Consider the following 18,861-nt stretch of genomic DNA (forward strand, 5'->3'; position numbering starts at 1 on the left):
TAGATATCCTTTGATTATACTTAGGAGCTCCGTGGCAATTTATTCCTCCCTCATGTTACTCCCATTCACCTACTAGCTGTTTTTTGCAGCCAGTGTCTTGCACTGGCTCATCTCAGCCCATTCTGTTTTTCCATAATAATTGTGGAAGTGTGCAGGAGTCCTGGATGTCCGTGTTAGTGCAGTATGGGTGAATATTGGGTTGCACAGCACAGCCACAGGCTATCAAATGGATGTATTACCACACTTCTCTCATTACTGTGCCCTCTTTCAGCAGTAGCCTGTCCATTCATTCCTTCAGGCTTCTTCCTCCTGCAGTCTTTCCAGCCTGAATTACTCTGATTTCATGTGTGTGTTGTTTTGGTTTCAGTGTGTTGGGGTGTTGTATTGGGGCTTGGTTTTCAAAAAACATTTGGAATTCGGTTTTGGGAACCTATTTTGAATTTCTCATGCTGGGACGGAGAACAGAGATTTCTACCAAAATTAATGCATTGCATTTCAAGGAATAGCTTGCATGATAATAAAAGAATTAAACACATACGTTCTTTGCCCTTACTTTGTAAATTTTCCTAATTAAAGGGTTACCTTTATTCAGACCGACCACTGGTTTCTACTGTGACAAGTTTTTTTTACAGTTCTTACTGAGTAGGTTGCTTGCATACAAGTTCTGGATACGCAGAGAACAGAATTTTTTCAGGAAATTGTGTATTTCAGGAATAGAGAGGTAGTAGATTCAGGTGAATTCTACCCCATCTGGCTCTTCTTCCGTCAGCCATCTCCACCAAAAACTGCAGTCACTGAAATACTGTTTTGGGCATTCCTAAATGTCAAGTATTTTGTCTGCTAATAAATGATGACTCTGTGGGAGGTTGTACCATACAACAACTTCATGGGATGTGTGAATCCCAAGTCATATCCTCTTTGGCTTAATTGTGGTAGAAACTTAAACATTTGTGTTCAGTTATTAGGAGAGGAATCTCTTGTTACGTGTTTGTTTTAGCATGAGTTCTGCAGTCTTGTAATACACTTCATCATCACAGATTTTAATCACAGCAGGCTGGAACTTGTTTCCCTTTTCCCATCCAGATGTTGTGGGCTGTAGAATTACTGTTTCAGAGAGCCACCAAGTATTTACTGAACTGATAGAAAGTAGAATATCTCTAGTAAGAGACTGCCCAAACCCCCGTTATTAGGACTGTCTACATGAAAGGCAGAAGACTGACATTTGGGCCTGGCTGTGAATATCACAGAGGAAGGATCCGAATTTCAGTCTTTGGTATCTTAGCTAACCAGTGTGACCACGGGTCATGAGGTTGGATGACAATAGTGTGTCACTCTCTCCTCCTCATCTCTGCTCTGAGCATCCAGTCCTTCATTTCTGGATGCCCTCGAGTGCTTAGGAATTGAGTGAGGCAAGTGCTCCTGCCTTGGTCTGCACCAAGCTGAACCACTGCTGTTGTAGTATAATATATTCTGTGCACAGAAGGGTAGTCCACTGGGATATCTTGGAGCTAGACTCTCCAAAATCTTAATATTCAAAATGCCATTTGAAGGGAAGGGGTGATAAAGTCTTGGATTTATCATTGATACCTCTCTGTGTTGCTGTTCACTTGTGTGGTTGGTGTTTTGATTATCTTAGTAACATTTCTTAGCATTTTCAATTGGTGATATTGTCTTCTAAATCCCTTCCCATATAAGTAGTTGTTATGATGGATAAAACTGAACAGGTGGTTCCTGTTCATACACAGAGTCCTATCAGAAACCATTAAATAGGTTTTGGTGTGAAAGCAGTTAGTCTGAGCTGTATTAATTGTGCAATTACCAGTGAAGGTTCTTCTATATGCTGCAAGTGTTAACCAGGAAAGTCCATGCCAAATATTGAGATAGTGATTCAGCTGAAAATTGATTTTTGCTTCCCGGAAAAAAATATCCTACATAGAGGAGAGGATGTTGCCATTATTGCTGTAAACACCTCTTAGACACGTTGGTTGGGTTTTTTGTTTGGTTTGTGGTTTTTTTTTAATAGAGTATTTGCAGTAATAGAGCATTTAAAAGTGGGCTTCATCTCACCTAATTCTTGGTGTCTAAAAATAAAACAATAAAGTGTCTCTGCTCCCTTTATGATAGCTGAGGAGAAACAGGTATGTCTGTTGGTGATTCATCCCACCCTAAATGCAGTGTCTAAGCTACATAGGATGAATTATTGTCCACTGGTGAATCATTTGACCTTTATTAAATGGCAGCAGGTGAGATGGGACCAGTCCACAATCAGTAGGAAACAGGTTCTCCAGTGTATGTTGTGTCCTTCAAACAGGTGGCTGTCATACAGGGGTTCTCTTACCTCTGTTACTGCTTTTATTAGGGTTGCCAGAATACCCGCTCCCTCCCCAGAACTTCTTCTCTGAGGTTCCTTGTCTGTCTCCAGGCAGTTTCTGATTGGGTTTAAGGAAGGAATAGGAAAGGAAAGTGATTAGGGTAGGAAGGGTTTTTTGTTTTGTTTTGTTAAATCAGAAAAGAGCTTTCTAAATAACACAAAGGACTTTGTATCCCCTGATTGTTTGTTTTGTAAGGATAGAAAGAAAAAGCAAAGATCACTTGGTGTGTTAGATTAGAAACTGATACCTCAGAGACTCAGTACACAATAAAAGTTGCTTGGCCAGTAGGTTTTACTTAGCAAGATGAAATTTCTCTTTAGAGCAGAGGTCAGATAGCCCAGGATTGTGGAAGATGTGCTGGAGAAGTAGGAACTCAAAAAGTTATTAGCAAGAAATGCCTTATTTCTCTGGAGTGTTCCAGTGACCCAGCCTTCCAGAAGCTCTTTACCCGTACCTATACTTCCATGCTTTGTAACTTCCACCTTTTGTTTTTTCCTTACACTTGCATTCTTTTGGTGGACGATGATCTTCAGGATTTTTTATTTAGCCTGTTAGATACATATAGAGACAAAAAGATAAATTCTAACCAGTAGTCAAGGTGGCAGTTATGAGGAAACATGAAAAGGGGCCAGACAGTAACGGCAACCAGTCAAACCTTAACAGTTTCAGGAATAGAACTTTGGCAAAATGAGTTCCCTGGATTGCTCATAATGCATTTTAAGTGAAAAGTTTAGAAGGATAAGGATTTCTGAGATCTGGTGTCTTCCTTCAGACATCCTTATGGAATCTGTTGGGGAAATTTTTTTTGGTTTTAAAAAATTAAGTGTCATGAAAGCCTGGCTTACTAAAGGTGACATACTAGAATAAATTGGTAGTTCATATTAGTGGAAAGTGGAGCAGTAATCATTTTAAGTATACTGAAGTATTTTGGTGAAGCTGCTAATGTAAAAAAATACTGTAATTAAATCCAGTTAAAAAAAGTTGCAGTAAATGGTATTTGTATCTTCAAAAATTGGGGGAGGATGATCTGAATGTGTTCTTACATAATATCTTGGTAACCTGTGGAGCTCAGTGTCATATGATATCTAATCAGAAGAGCTTAGTATGGTTCAAAAATAATTGGACTGTTGGCTGTGTAACATTCATTTATATAAAAGAAAACCCCCATAAACGTGGCTGCTAGATCCACAGCCTTATATTATTATAACCAAGTGAGTCAAATTAAACATAATCGTTAATGAACTTAACACAGCAGGGGCAAAGCAGTACAGCTTCTGTGAAGGAAAACTGAGTTGTGCACATGCAGATTAACATTAATGAATAAAGAAATTACTCTCATAAATTTCTTAAAAGCTTTGAAAGTAAGGCTCTCTGGCTTTCAGTATGCCACAGCTAATTCCAGGCATGTTTTAAGATTCCATCCTTGCACAGCTGTTAAATATACTTATTCATAAATTTGAATAATTTAGTAGTAGCTGAATGGTATGAGTTGTGTAAAACTTGTGATTGGTTCAAAATTATTTAAGTAGCTGAATGTAAGAGAAGACCCGTGGTGTTCCCTTGGGATCCCACGGGGGAGGGGGGGGCACCTGGCAGTCTGTGACACCCAGCCTGAGCAGAGACCTGTGCAAATGTGTGTATGTCGTGGAAAGGTTTTTATTGTGCAGTAGTTTCTACTGTAGCCGCAGCTGTGTGTTGAGACAAGTCCTCGGGCCTGGAGCAGTGGGTAGTGTTCCAGTCTCCTGCTTCCAACATGCAAACAGTGCCCAAGCAAAGGAAAGCAGTGTTAGGTTTGAAGTACACTGCTGAATTCTGATCCTCCATTTAAAAATAGAAGGGAAAGATTTCTACTGGTATTGGGTACTGGAAAAATCTGAATCGGGTAGGAGTGAGTTTGTGAGGCTATGTATATTCCATAATTACTAATTTACAGGAAACAAGGTAGAGTGTGTTTGTTTTGACCACAATGCAAGAACAGAAGGACATTCATACCCTGAACATTAATTAAAAACTGCTTCCTTATTCCTCACATAAAGTCTTGCTAACTTGTGAAGCTCAGTGCCATATGATAGCTAATCTGAAAAGCTTAATAGCATTCCAAAATAATTAGACTTTTGGATGGATACCATCCTCTGTTATCTTATACAGTAAAAAGATAAACTCTCCAGCTTCAAAGGCAAGTTGGTAATGACGAACATTCAAAAAACTTGACTGTCAGCCATTGCTCATTAAAAAAGCTTGACTATCAGTCATTGCCGCTGCTTGGTTACGAGAGAGAACAAGGGCAGACAGTCTGCTAGTAGGTACTCCTCGCTGAAAAAAACGCTTTTGCAAATGGTCTCTTGTCTGGACTGCCTTGGTTTTGCTTTGAAAGTATAAAACCTCCAGGATCATAAATGAAGTAACATCTTACATACTGCTTGTCTCGGGATGTTTGTTTGTACATAAACTCAAATATTGCAGTGGGGCTATCATCAGAAAAGCAACTAAAATCAGTGTTGTAGTTGTTGGTAGATTTCTGTCGTGGCAATACTTATTTTGATTATTTATATTTTTAAAAAGTTAGAGATTTAAGTTTACCAGGTGTGACTTCTGTTGGCTTTGCATGCCTCCTGCCCCAGGGAGAGTGAGGGAGATTGCTTGCTTGTTTGCATATCAACACCTTGGTGTCGGTTATAGAAACGCTGTTGACACTGCTTATACTTGAACCAGGGAGAAAACAATGTAACTGTAAAATTACTATTTGATATGAAAATCTTGCATTAGTTTGTAGAATGTAACAGTTGTTGGTTTTTTAATCTTATTTTGTAAAAACAACTTACCTGATCAGAATTATTGGATTAGTTTGTTTTGTATCTTGTGAGACTTAATTTAGCAAGTATCCTAAAGTTATCTGAATTTTTTGCAGGGTATTATAGAAAAATCGAAAGTGAAAGGAATTCCTATCATTATTGATGCTGTAAGTATTTTCTTGATTCAGTCAGTTGTTTGACATTTAAGAATCTATTCAGTAAATGTTCTTCTCACTGGTTTTTGCAGGATGGACTGTGGCTCATTTCCCAGCAGCCTTCTCTTATTCAAGGCTATCAGCGAGCTATTCTTACTCCAAACTATATGGAGTTTAGTAGACTCTATGAAGCTATGGTGAGCTGTTTTCCTTTTTGACTTTTAAGTACGTGCAAGTTTAGTCTTTTAGTCTTTAGAAATAAACAATTTATTACTGGCTTAAAGATTACGTGCTGTTTCTTACATGGAAGAGGGTTTTTATTCCGTAGGATAATCGCCACAATGGATATTGTTAAACAGAGCTCTTTAAAAAAGACGACCCTTTCTTAGGCTTTTTTTGGTACTGCAGTGGGTATGGAAAAAAAATACCTGGAAAGACTGATGATGCTAGGGGGGTTTTGGGTTTTTTCCCCCCATACATATGCTGAAATAGCATGTGTTAGAGTATGTTGTTCTAGTAGTAAAACATGTACTGTGTATGGAATTCTTGTGTTGTAGCTTAGAGACCCCGTAGACAGTAGTGATCATCATGGATGTGTATTAAGACTCAGCCAAGCCATGGGGAATTTGACAATTGTTCAAAAGGGAGAAAGAGATCTTATTTCAGATGGAGAGAAAGGTAAGTGAAGCCTTTTGCTTTTAGCAATGTGATTGTTTTGTTTGCTTTCAGTTATAGTCCAGTGGTTGGACTGTGTAATAATTGGTTGACTGTATTCCCCTGAAGGCTGAAGGGGAGGGATGGCTGTCTTTGCAGATCACCTTTGGATGATTTGTGTAGATTGAGTGCAACTTAATTTATTTGCTGAAAAAAGTTGCTGATTTCATTTCTCATTTAAATGGCTATAACTTATATTTTACATTACACAGCTATCGAGAAATTAATTTTTTTAATCTTTGTGAACTGCTTTAAAGTCCTTAGCTGAGATGGTCTATATAAGCACAGATGCCGTTGCTGAATTAATGCAGAATAATATTGTTGTTTCACAATATATTGGTGTGTGTGATAAACAAAGATGTCTTGAGGTTCATGAGCTGCTCAGTTCCTTGATACTGTCCACCATGGGGCTGTAGATTAGCATGTATGTATATGACTTGTACGTTAACACTGACAATTAAAAAAAAATAAACTCTAGATTACGACTTTTTAAAACAGTCATTTACTCATATGGTTAAAGTATACTTAACAAACCTAGCTGCTTGTCTGATGCTTTTTATACTGATCATTTGCTGTGATCAGTATAAAAGTAATTCATGAGTGCTTTCATCGCATTTTGACCACGTGGCCTTATTTCACATACATAACCAGCAGCAGCTCTGCTTCTAATTACTTGAAATGCTAATCTCCGTTAAACTTCTATGCCGCTTCAGAACCGTTTTGTATATACAGTCAATTTTTCATCATCAGAAGCCTTAGGAGTCTTTTATAACAGAAAAACAGATGTAATACGACAACTAGTTTGTGCAGAGCCACCTTCTACATGCCCCCGTTAGTACAGATACTATAGCAGACTGTGAAGCAAGCTGGGATCTAGAAGCAATGTAGTTACACCTATGTAGTAAAGGACTTTGATCGGTCATATAGTACCCAAGTTGCTCTGCATGAAGTCTGCTGTCATATTTGCACCCATAGCAGACTTCATTTGTAACCTTGGACAGTCAGGCCAGGCTGAACTGGGAGGATGAACTCTGCCAGAGGATAAAATATCCCACCTCCAGTTTATGCCAGCTAGAGAGCTTTAGAGCACTGTAGAAAGTACCGGTTTCTTCCGCTGGTTTTATGTCAACAGTGTTCTTTTTACGCAGAGTTGTTGCTTTTTTAATGCCTGTCAGGAAAACTGGGTGAGCGCGTTAGATTGAGCACATTACGTAGTATATCTTCTGTTCTTTTGTGTTATTCTTGAGACAAGTGTACCCCCACCATTGCTGAAGAGAGGGGACACTCCATCTCCATTGTCTCTTGTCATGCAGGATTCAAAAAACCAGGAAACAACTGAAATTCTTTCCAATTTCAATTTCGTATGTTCAGGTGTGGCACAAGTTTGATGTATGGCTTGCTTGCTCTGGGGGCTCTTTGTTGTTTTTATCCCACCTTGTTCTTTGTTGTGTTCTGATATTTTTTTCTCTTAGTTAAGTGGCTCTTTGCTTTGGAATAAAAACAGTTCTGGGCCTTTACAGCAGTTGTTTGATGTCCAGCTATAGGGCTGCTCTCTTGTTCTTACCTTGGTTCTGTCACTGATGTTTTCTCTTTCCTGGATTACAGACATTACAGGCAGCATTGCTGAGCTGTAAGAAAGCAGTTGTCAGGTTTAATACAGGTTATAATGCCTGTTACAAATACTGGTTTTAGGGTTTGTGTTGCTTGCAAGAACGTTCCTGAGAATTTTGCAGAAACTATAGACTTCAGCTTCCTTTCAACAAGAGTGTTCTTTGGGTCTGGGAACTACTGTCAGTCAATTTTTTAAAAGCTTCTCAAATGCAAAATTACATTGAGAGAGAAGATTCTGTTGTCTGCTCTGTGCCACAACACAGAACATGTTGCCATGTTACTGACGTTGAATTCTCTCCCAGGTGTTTCGCTCCTAACTTCTTTTTTCATCTGTCTGTTCTTTTGATCTGATGTAATTTTTTTTTCAGCTAAGACAACATACATCCATGATTCCAGTGTGAGGGAAAACCAGATCACTGGATCAGGCCAATGTCCTCTGAGCACAATCAAATACTATGAAAAGATCTGTGTACTCCTCTTGCCTTTTATTTTTCATGTCATCATCTGTTCGTAGTGCTTAAGCCCTACCTGTTTTCAGGTGTTTACTGCTTGAGCTTATGTGCTTAGCACATGGATACTGTAGTTTCCATAAATGACTTTTAAACTTTCTCCTTTCGGAATATACTGCATGCATGCTTTCTGGGAAGAAAAAATTTAAAAAGTAAGTCTCAGTGCACTCCAGGAAAACCGGAAATTGCAAACTTAACTATGTAGGTTTAGTGTTCTGTGCTTGGCTGTTCTGGAAGGAAGGCTTTTTGAGGATGCTGAATTTTGCAGCAGGGAAGGCTGGCTTGGTGAATACTTTATAGCTTAGAGTGATTGTAGTGGTTATTTTCACAGTACTTTTATTCATGAGTCAGTAGGAAATTCAGAGACAATTGACTTCTGTTAGCTGAAGACAAAAAAAGTTACCGGGTGATTTGAATAGTGAGCTGGAAGTACAGGTGTTGCTGAAGGATTGCTGTCAGAAGATAACTCTGTCATCTAAGCAGACAAGCACAATACATTCTGATTGGAAGCTGAAGCTTAATAAATTCAGATTAAAAGGCAGGTTTTATTAACGGACAAAGAAATTAGCTATGACAATAACATACTTAGAACTTTGATCGGTTGCCAAACTGTGAAGTGTCTGGACACTTTTGAGGTTTGTTTTTATAGATCAGATTAGATGGTGCAGGTGGTTCTTTATGGCCTTAAAATCAGTACTGAATCAATACATGGCCTCTGTGAAATCAGTAGCAGTCCTCTACTATAAAGGAGGTTTTTCTAAAATTTATCTCCATTTACAGTTATGAGCTGCCAACTGCCCTGTAAACGTAATCGCCAAAATTTAAAATTAAGTTTTATATACTGTTTTTCTCTTTCCTTTTGCAATTTCACATTATAGCTTGGTCTACAGTTGTTGATTCCCTGCTCTACAAAGATGAGCTTCACCATGCTCTTGGTAGGTGATATCAGTGCCATCACTGACCAGGGTAGGAATGAGTACTCAGCCTGTGGGTAAAAGGTAAGTCAGCTTTTATTCACTATGGCACAGCTCTCTAAGGTTTTCTTTTCATTATTCTTTGGAGAACTGGTCAATAATAAAGTGTGGTTATACCAGTCTTAGTTCCTAACATGTTTAAAATTTGGTTAGGTCCTTGAAGTAAAGGATTTGGATTTTTGTTTTTTAAATGTTATAATGACTTTTTTCTGCATTTTCCCCAGCACTTGTGTTTGTCCTCTCCTCCCTTCCAAAAAGCAGACTATGGGTAACCAGCCCACTGCTGCCTGTGACTACTTTCACCTGGAGCCAAACATAGTTTCTGTCCAGTTGTCCAGCCATAGCTATGGTCAAGAAATGCAAAGCAGCATGTGAGCAAGATTATTGAGTACTGACTGTGGGGTCAAAAGCCAACTCTTGCCCCAAATCCCCAAGCAGCACTTCTGATTTCTGCCATTCGTTCCCTCTGCAGCTGCAAAGGGAAGCTATTCCGTGCTTGTCAGTCCCTGACTCACTCAGCTGAAAGCTCTTACGATGTCCAGCTGCCCAGCAAATTTTGCCTAGATTTTTAAGTGAGAGGCAGCACCTTTGTCTCCTGTGCTGCTTCTGCAGAGTGAGCAAAACAGAGGTGTCACGGTTCCTGCCCATTGCGCCACTGCGCTCTCCATCACATGTGCAGCCTAGCCTGCTGTCTCTCTGGCACTGCTTACCTGTCATCACATCTGTCCTCTGGCACTCCTGCACCTGTCCGAGAAAAGTACTGTAAAATTTGGATCATTTTCTTGTAACTTAAATGGCCTGGTGTCTCACACTCAAGGACCTATCTAAGTTTTAAAAGTGTGATTAGGGAATATAAAAGTATAAGCACCCTTTATATAAAAGCCAACTTACATTTTCCACATCAGTTGAGTGATTTCTCCAGCTAAATTCATTAATCTTTGTTTCCCTGTCTGTATGCACTTTGGGACATGTTTCTGGGAGTCCACAACCTCCAGCTATGTGCTTTTGTGAACTAACTTGCAAAAGGAAAAAGATAAATTTTTTACTAGTGTGAGTATCTGCCAGGTCAGAGATACATATTTGTAAAATATTTTACTGAAGATCTGATAATGGTCTAAACCTTGCATTTGATGGACCACAATGGTCTTGATAGCTACATTATTTTGCATAGAAAATGGAAATCCTAAGTATTTTAATTAAACGAGTATTTGCTGTTCTGTGGGGCAGCTGGTGTTAGCTGATCCAATCTAGTTGGATCGTGTTGGCAGTCAGAATGGTCGTATCTTTCATATATAGACTCCTGAGCACATTAGAATCAGTGTAATACTCCTGCTCTGTAATTGGGAAAAAAATGAAAAGAACTTGTTCAGGACATTGGAGATTCAAGAATTTAATTTTAGTCTCCAAGGCTGTCTTTCGGTCTGCAGTCTCAGTAGATGTGACGCTTCATACAGGCTCTTTAGCCTTCTTTGTCATCATCAATATTACATGTTTAGCCTCAACTAGCTATCCCATATTTCACATTCTGTGTTCTAAATACAAACATAAAAACCGAATCCCTAGGGTTTGGGGGTTTTCCACTACTGTGTGAACACTGTGAATCAAGAGCACAGGGATGTACAGCACTTTTTATTGTACATGGGCCTTTGGTTTTCTGACTGGAATGTGTCTGGGAACTAGTGTCGCAAGTGGGGCTGCCTGTGTACAGCCGTATCAAAACTGGTGGTTCCCAGTTAACTTGTAGCGCTTGATCTCAGAGAAATTAGTAAATCCTAAGTTTTTTTTTTCCTTTAAAGAGAGGACAGCTATTTTCAGTTACATAACAGACTGTTGGTTGTTTTTTTTTTTTTTTTAATTAAGTGCACCGTACCTGTAAATGGGTCGTTCTGGGCTTTGATCTGCCAGCAAAGTTTGGGCTGGGAGTTCCTGCTGGTAATGGTATAATTAAGTATGACACCATAGGCTGAATGCTGCCTCAGATGCTAATGTTTATCTTATCTTCAAGGAGTGCTGAAAAGGGTTTAATGGTAACTTACTTTATGGCCTGAAATCTCTTAAACGTAGAGCTACTAAATGACTTGGACGTAGTTACCTAGGAAGTCTGGGGAATTGTGTGGAGCCAAAAACTCCTGAATTTCCACTTTCTAATATTCTGTCAGTATGACAGCCCTCAATTTTTTGTTTCTGTTGCACTCATGTTTTGGTAAAAATTGTTTACATGGGCTTAGCTAAGCAAGAAATCTGGGTGACTATATGTGAGGGATGTGTTACATTTGCTGCATACAGCTCTGGCAATATTTATGTGGTGTTTAATTGCTGAGATTATGTTGAAACTGTTGAATAGCACTGTGGTGGTTCTGACACCAGCAGATCTCCTTGCCATACTTCATTCAGCAATTTTTTCAATTACGTCAATTTTTATTTCATTTGGCCTTTTCTTATGGTAGTATATGTACGCTGCGTGGGTAGGTGCTAGGGAGCTGGGGGGAGTGTGGGTGTTGGGGGGGGTTAGTTCTCAGAAAGTTATTTCGCATAGTTTTCAATAAAAGACTCTGTTACGAGGTGGATTTTCTTGGTTTATCACCCTGTGAAATAATGGTGTCAGATTTGGTTGCCCAGACGTATTAAAAAACAAAACAAGACACCCTGCCCCAACAGCCAATTTGGCCGGCATTGGTTGTGTGTTTCTATCTTAAGGCTGAACTATAGGTGAACCTCTCCATTATTTTGAATGGGACTGGTGTCAAACTAATTGACCTTAAGTGGCCCTGGTTGCTGCCTTTCAACATTGACACATTGTGGTGATTTCAGTCTTTGCAAGTACCCTGTTGTCCAGCATCCAGTCATCTTGGTGTCCTCAGCTATTCCAAGAACCACGTTTCATAGGCTTTGTGATGTACACGTTCATCCCTGGTTGAATGTGGTATAGTCTTACTGAGCAATGGGCCAGAAAATACTGTATCCTCATGTAAATACATCGTTCTGCTTCTCTCCAGGGAATAGAACTGCCTGTCTTCTCGGCATCATCACTGACTCTTCAGTCATGTCAGTGTAATCGAGGTCTTGTAACATTGCCACTGGTTGTCACTGCAGCATATATGGATGTCACTTCTGGGGTCCTTAAAGAACTGCTTGAGCTGTCTTCACAGAGAGTCCCAGATATTTAGTGGGGGAAGTTGGATTTGGGGGAGTGGGAAGACGGCAGCTTTATTTTTGTTGTTACAGGAGAAGGCTGGGAAAAGCATCAGGAAGACTTTGTCCTTGCAGATTTGGCAGTATGCCAGTTCGTCCTGATGGTAGTGTGGGATTCCTTCTTTTATTTTAAAAGCTTTTAACAGTGAGTGTTGTTCAGAGGAGTTTTTCATTGCTTTTCCCATTGCCTTTTGTAATGTTCATCATCCTTTTATTTTGAGGTGTTCTTTGAGGAACTGAGCCTCTGCACAAGAATTGCCTGAGTGTTATACCTTCCCCCCCCCCCCCCCCCCATTCAAGTGAATTTCCTGTAGTTCTGCTTCTTTGAAGGTATCGCATGGATTTGTTTTCCAGTACCTCTGTGCAGGTACAAAGGTCTGCTTTTGTGGTTGCCTATGAGGTAGTCTGCATGTATTTTGAGACCTACTTTTTAAAAATCCACAAACAAAAGACCACTCTTTTTTTTTTTTTTTTTTTTTTTTGTAGCAGGGTATTATAATTGGCCTGGTTCGAGGAGGTCTTGCTTTCCTGTACAGCTCAAAACTGACTGGAAGGTTGTGGGACTACAGAATAGTGGCAGATGGTGACATACAGCTAATAAGCGGGGGCTTGTGCTCAGCTGTCAGTCAGAAGGCCCCAAAGCTTTTGAACAGAGGATTTCCATCCTGCCTCCTGCCAGGAGTTCAAGCCCTCAAAGTGAAAATCCTCTGAGATACCATCTTCAAAGTAGCACAATTAGAGATAATTTCTCCAAAGCACCGTATTAAAAAAAAACCCACCAAACAACAAAAAAAACCAAACCAAAATCATGCCACCTGAATGGGCCTACCTTCTTCAGACAGCTAACTCAGAAGAGCATTACACTTGTGAAATTTGACATTAACTATCGCTCACTGAGAAACACATCCAGAATCTTAATTTGGGGGGGAGGGGGGAGGGGAGAAGAGTGATTGGGAAAATTAACTGCTGGCAGTGCTGCAGCAGTGTCTACTGTTTTCATGGTGACTAATGAATCTTTGCCCTCTCAGTGGCAGAAAAAATGCACAACTGCCTGGCCTCATGAGCCCAGCAATTACTGCTGGAAGAATCGGTAGGAAATGGAAGTGAAGTACAATTCTTTATTGCACCAAGTAACAAAAAGCAGAAATGAATTATGCTAATGAACTGGAAGGGGGTTTATTTGCATTAAGTAGTTTTTTACTTCCTGCTATTTAAGATTTATCTGCAAGTCCTTCAGTTTTGTGCAGATTTTTCCTGTTTTTTGTAAGAGAAAAATTCCTTTTAATAATATAGATAGCACTCCCTCTAAAACAGCTGGGCTGTTCTGTTCATACACCTTGGAGAAACCCAGCATAGGTGACTTGAGAAAATGGAGGTGAGAGCTGTTGTCGAAGCAGTGTCTTGCTTTATACTTTGCTTTTGTACTTGGCGTGCTCAGGAGCACACAAATGATCGTGTGCATAGTCCTGAACCTGTGCAGCTCCGCAGCAGATGACTGGAGATGCTAAGGATCACTACTTGGCCACTGATGATTATACCAGCTCTTCTGTTCTCCAAGAGGAAAATAAATTTCTCCTGGTTTTTTTTTCAGAGCCAAGCAAGAAGGAAAGCTAAGGGTAGATACATACTCACAAGACAGTTTCAAGAAGGGTAGAAGAACTGATGCAGTTTTCTTTTTGTGTGCCTTATGTATCCTTCAGGCTATCTGCTTGGGCTTGTTGAGAGTGGAGAACAAAGGAGTTAAATTTAGTGAAAACATCTGCATGTTCTTCACAGTTAAAACTCCACAAAGATCAGTTTGGCCAAGGTCCTTTGTATATTTAAAAGAGAAATGCAGCATTTGATATTCTGACAGAGCCTATCCACAGTGACACCGCCGACAGAAACACACGTGGATGCTGAGAACACATTAATTGGCTGAGAACTCTCTCTTTGCATAGTTTTTACAAAGGCCAAGGAAAAGCCTGTTTTCAGTAAAACACCTTTCTCATGAGCATGGCAGAAGATTTGAGATTTTTAGTTCTATTTTGCATTTGTTCTTTGTAAAACACCTTGGTTTACGTTTGAAAACTCTGAACATCAGAGACTCTGGAGAGCTGTATTTGTGCAGTGGCTTTGTGGAGGTACTTGGTCCAGTTCGGGGTGATCGCTCATCATGGCAGCATCAGTTCACGTGAATCACTAAACCTATGAGTGACTGAATCTTCTGTGCAGGCTGAGTGAAGTGGAGAAAGCATATACATTGTGTGATGTTATTTGTAAACGGTTGAAAAGTAATTACAAAAGTATTTTTAAAATGTTAATGCAATAATATATTTTTTTTTTAAGAATAGTGTATTTCGGCATATGCTGCTGCCTGTGATTAATCTCTCACCTGTTAATTGCTGTGTGCCTCAGAGGTTAACCCTCACAGCTACAGTGATATCATTGTAAATGGAAGAAAAAACGCACATGACTTTGTTTTTGATTTGTCTGTTCATAGTACTTGTATGCAGTCATGAAGGAAGCAGCCGGAGATGTGGTGGACAGGGGGACCTCCTTTCTGGTTCTCTTGGAGTCTTAGCACATTGGGCATTTCTTGCTGGAGCAGAAAAAACAAATGGGTATGAATATTAATTAATAACTTCTTTAATTCCTGTGAGTCTGTGTTCTCCTGTGGCAGCTGTTGTAGACCTGTTACAGAAATTTCCAAATGAAATGGAAGTTGTTGGAACTAAGTATCCATGTACTTTTGAAAAACGTAAGGGTATTCTAGAGCAGTCTGCATAATAGATACAATTTTAATAAGGCAAACTCTTCAGTAATCTAGCATCTCCCAAGTTTGAGGCAGAAGAAGAGGGTGAACCTGGATCGATTCCCAAGGACATATATGTATGAGGTAGGTGTTTTCAAAACAATTGAATGTAGGCAGAAAGTATGAAGAATAAATAAGTGGTAGTCACTGGCAGCAACATCTCTGTAATTCAGAAAGCGTGTCATTCAGTGTTGGTTTTGTAATTTGGTGAACCCTCTTGCAGTGTACCGAAGTAATTCAATTGGGGCAGGTAAGTGTAAACTTGGAAATAAAATACAATTCAAAGAGGGTAGCCATTTAAAGGCCAAGTGGCAGTCCAGTTTGGTCATACATGCAGCTGGCTCTCCTCTCAAATTATGTCAATTCCTGTCCGACTAGTTGCTCCATACAGTCATGTAGTCTTTCTGTGAAAGTAGCTGCTTTAAATAAAGTGGAAAGGAACCTGACACAGGCAGTTAGGAAACAACAATCCCTTTCCCAATAAGTAAGGAGCCCTTGAAGCTCGAGGAGTGGAGTTCTCTTGTCTTTTGCATGCTACATGCAGGTGCACATGGTTAGACATCCACAGGAGTTAACTACTCTGTGCTCGCGTTTACTGCAAGAGCAACTGCACTTGGTCCCCCAGGAGGAATGAGGGACCAGTTGAACCAGACTTTAAAATTCTGAAATCTAACAGTGAGAAATGAAATCAAGATTGATCGTGTACCTGAAATCGCAGCTGCCACTAAAGGAGGAATTTTGTTTTACTTCATTAAAAGAGTGACTTCTTTTTTGCATGGTATAGAACAGATCGGTATTAAATTGTTGAAGAGATTAGCAGACACAGCACATTTTCTCCAGGCTGTCCTGTCCTGGGCTCCTGTGGCTTTTCCAAACAGCTTGCTCAGAAACTCATTTATTTTATAGATGAAGGAAAAGTGGGAGAGTATAATTGGCATCAGCAATACATTGTATCTCCTGTGGTGGTGTTAAGGTGACCCTTCTCAAACACCTGCTGTAGCAATCCTGTTTACCTCATGTATTTCAGGAAAGGAGGAGCTTTTTTGGTTTAGTGAATCAGGGCATCAGCTTGTAGACTGCACTGCAGGCAGTCCAGCCAGTCCTTTCATGCATGTGGTCAGCTCTGCTTTTATAAAACAGGTCTCTGCAGAGCAGGATTTCGAAACATTAAGATTGTACTGGCTTTCAGGGGTACTAATGGCATAGTAGGTAGGATTCCCCTGTTTACTTAAGTAGACAGGATGCTAAGGTGATGTCTTTGGATTATAGTGTGTATCAAACTGGTTATGTAGCAACCTTAGAAATAGGAACTTTAACTGTCTTGAGCCCAGAAGCCTTGCAACAGCTCTTGTTTCACAGCAATATTTGAGCATCCAGGATTGACTCTCAGGATGGCTTAAGTGCGAACTCTGGCACCTTGATGAGTGTATGCAGTTGCTGTTTTCAAGGAAAAGATACACAAAGCTGCCCTGGTAACACCTAATTGTAAACCCACATTCTGCTTTGGCTGTGTTCTGTATCATGATCCTTCACAAAACTCTTACTTGGCACAGGAGCCAGTAGGTCCTTAGTGACTCACAGGCAGCTCTGTCCCAGCTATAGCTGAGGCTGAGCTTTCTCAGGTTTTGTCATGCTTTAACCCCAGCTGGTAACTTCAGTACCACACAGCTGGCCATTCACTCCCCTGCCCCGAGGGAGGGGGAGGAGAATCAGGAAGAAATGTAAAACTCGAGGTTCAGATAAGAACAATTTAATAATAAAAATAAATAACAATTATAATGAAAAGGAGGGAGAAGGGAAGGGAGAAAAGGAAACCAATTACGTGCAATACAGTTGCTCACCATTCACTGACCGATGCCCAGCCAGTCCCTGGCCAGCTCCCCCCAGTTCATATACTGAGCGTGCCATCCCGTGGTACGGGATATCCCTTTGGCTAGCTCTGGGCAGCTGTCCTGGCTGTGTCCCCTCCCAACGTCCCGTGCCCCTCCAGCCCTCTGGCTGGCAGGGCCTGAGGAACTACAAACTCCTTGATTTCCTATAAACGTTATCTAGCGATAGCTAAAACCATCAGTGTGCTGTCAACACTTCTCACACCAAACCTAAACCACAGCACCGCACCAGCTACTAAGAAAATTAACTCTATCCCAGCTGAAACCAGCCAGCAGCAACCGGAGCCCAAATTATTCTGCGGTTGGCTCCCTCTGCTCTGGCGCCGTAAGGCAGCAGAAGCAGCTGCTGTGGCCCGGCCTGTGAGAAGGTGCTCTGGAAGTGGCAGGGCTGCGCTGCCTTCTCCAGGGCAGGTTTAGCACCCGAGGCCTGGGGCTGGGTGCGCTCTGGCAGTTCCTAAGCACACAGGAAGTGTTCAGAATGTGCCTTAATATTTCCGTTGGGGTCTGCAGCTGTCATGGTGCCCCCTTTAAGCTGATCTAATGAAGGCCCTGGAGCAGCGATTATACCCCTGTTGAAAAATCATCTCTTGTCCACATCCCCACATCCTTCCCCCACCCCCTGCAATACAAAACTAAACTGAGTTGCCCAGCATGTGGGGAGGAAGAAGAGTTAAAAGGTTGCCAGTCTTCCTCTGAATGAAAGGATGAAGTTTCACACTGGTAAAACTAGACATGGAACACCTTCTTGCCCACTTTTTAAGCATTCTTTCCTTTTGCATCCTTCGGCCCTGCTGGTGTTTCTCATCCAGTCACATGCTGTGACATGGGAAGTACTTGTTTAAAAAAAAAAGAAAAGATTCAGCCAAAGGTGCTCTGCAATGCAAGAATCTTAAGAAACACAGATGTTTGCTTGAGAGACTTCCCTGAAAATGCTGACAAACACTTATAGGTACAAAAATTGTCCACCACATTATAAATTACACAAGAGTGTTCAGATTGTAATGTTGTTTTTTGTTTCTGTTTTTCTCCTTTTAGTCAAAATCCCTTTCTAGTGGCTGCATTTGGAGCTTGCTCTCTTACGAGGCAGTCTAACCACCAAGCCTTTCAAAAATTCGGACGTTCAATGACTGCCTCTGACATGGTTTCAGAAGTTGGAACAGCTTTTAACAAACTTTTTGAAACCTGAAGCCAAAGCAGCAGAGGAGAAGAGGAGAAGAACAATGACTGCAAGAGTAATTACATTTACTGTAGAATTTACATAAGTAATGCACCCTTTCAAGTGCTGTAGCAGCATTGGTATGCTAGGTAGATTTTTTTTTTATTTTTAAGAATAGAAAAATATGATTAATGTAGATATTTTTTAAGAGTTTGGAATACAAAAATGTTTTGGCTGAAATAAGCTGTAGTTGCAGATCTGTTATAATAAAACTAAACTGAAAGTATTCCTCTGTTCTTTTTGATAGTTATTGAGCAATAACTGAAGTGTGAACAGCAAAAAAAAAAATAATGCACTTGATACTTAGATAAAATTCTTCCACCAGCTCAACTGAATTTCTTCAAGCTTGTCATGTTTTCATTTAGATCCTCTGACTAGAATTAGCTATTGCACTTCATTTTTTTGCCATACTAGTATATTAAGAAGCAAAAAGTCAGCCTCTTTGGAAAGGGAATGCATGAGAGTTGCTGTAGATTTCGAATGTAGTTAGCTGCCTTTTCCCATTCCCAGTCCAGAGGCAGCGTTCGTTTTGACAGGACATCCCTTCCTGCAACATCTTGGTTTTCTTTTTTATAAAAGGTTCCCCCATTGCAGAATAAGGATATACTGTATGTATATTAGCATTAAACAGTAATTATGCTTA

General features: G+C 40.3%; 1 protein-coding gene across 7 annotated transcripts in view; it reads left to right on the plus strand.

Moving 5' to 3' along the window:
• The window catches only part of NAXD (NAD(P)HX dehydratase), a 52,120-nt gene extending 33,676 nt beyond the window's left edge, over positions 1 to 18,444 (plus strand). For 6 of the 7 annotated variants that reach the window (XM_080375536.1, XM_080375541.1, XM_080375540.1 and 3 more), the window contains 5 exons: positions 5,281 to 5,331; positions 5,412 to 5,516; positions 5,877 to 5,997; positions 14,802 to 14,922; positions 18,038 to 18,444. In XM_080375536.1, the coding sequence (XP_080231662.1) occupies positions 5,281 to 5,331; positions 5,412 to 5,516; positions 5,877 to 5,997; positions 14,802 to 14,922; positions 18,038 to 18,188 (549 nt within the window). In that variant the 3' untranslated portion in view covers positions 18,189 to 18,444. Of the gene's footprint in view, positions 1 to 5,280; positions 5,332 to 5,411; positions 5,517 to 5,876; positions 5,998 to 9,031; positions 9,152 to 14,801; positions 14,923 to 18,037 lie in introns of those variants that run through there. The other variant, XR_013926058.1, reaches the window with a different exon arrangement.
• Positions 18,445 to 18,861: the final 417 nt, after the last annotated feature.

Source organism: Falco punctatus (genome assembly GCF_963210335.1).
Source record: "Falco punctatus genome assembly, chromosome: 2".
Classification (NCBI taxonomy): domain Eukaryota; kingdom Metazoa; phylum Chordata; class Aves; order Falconiformes; family Falconidae; genus Falco; species Falco punctatus.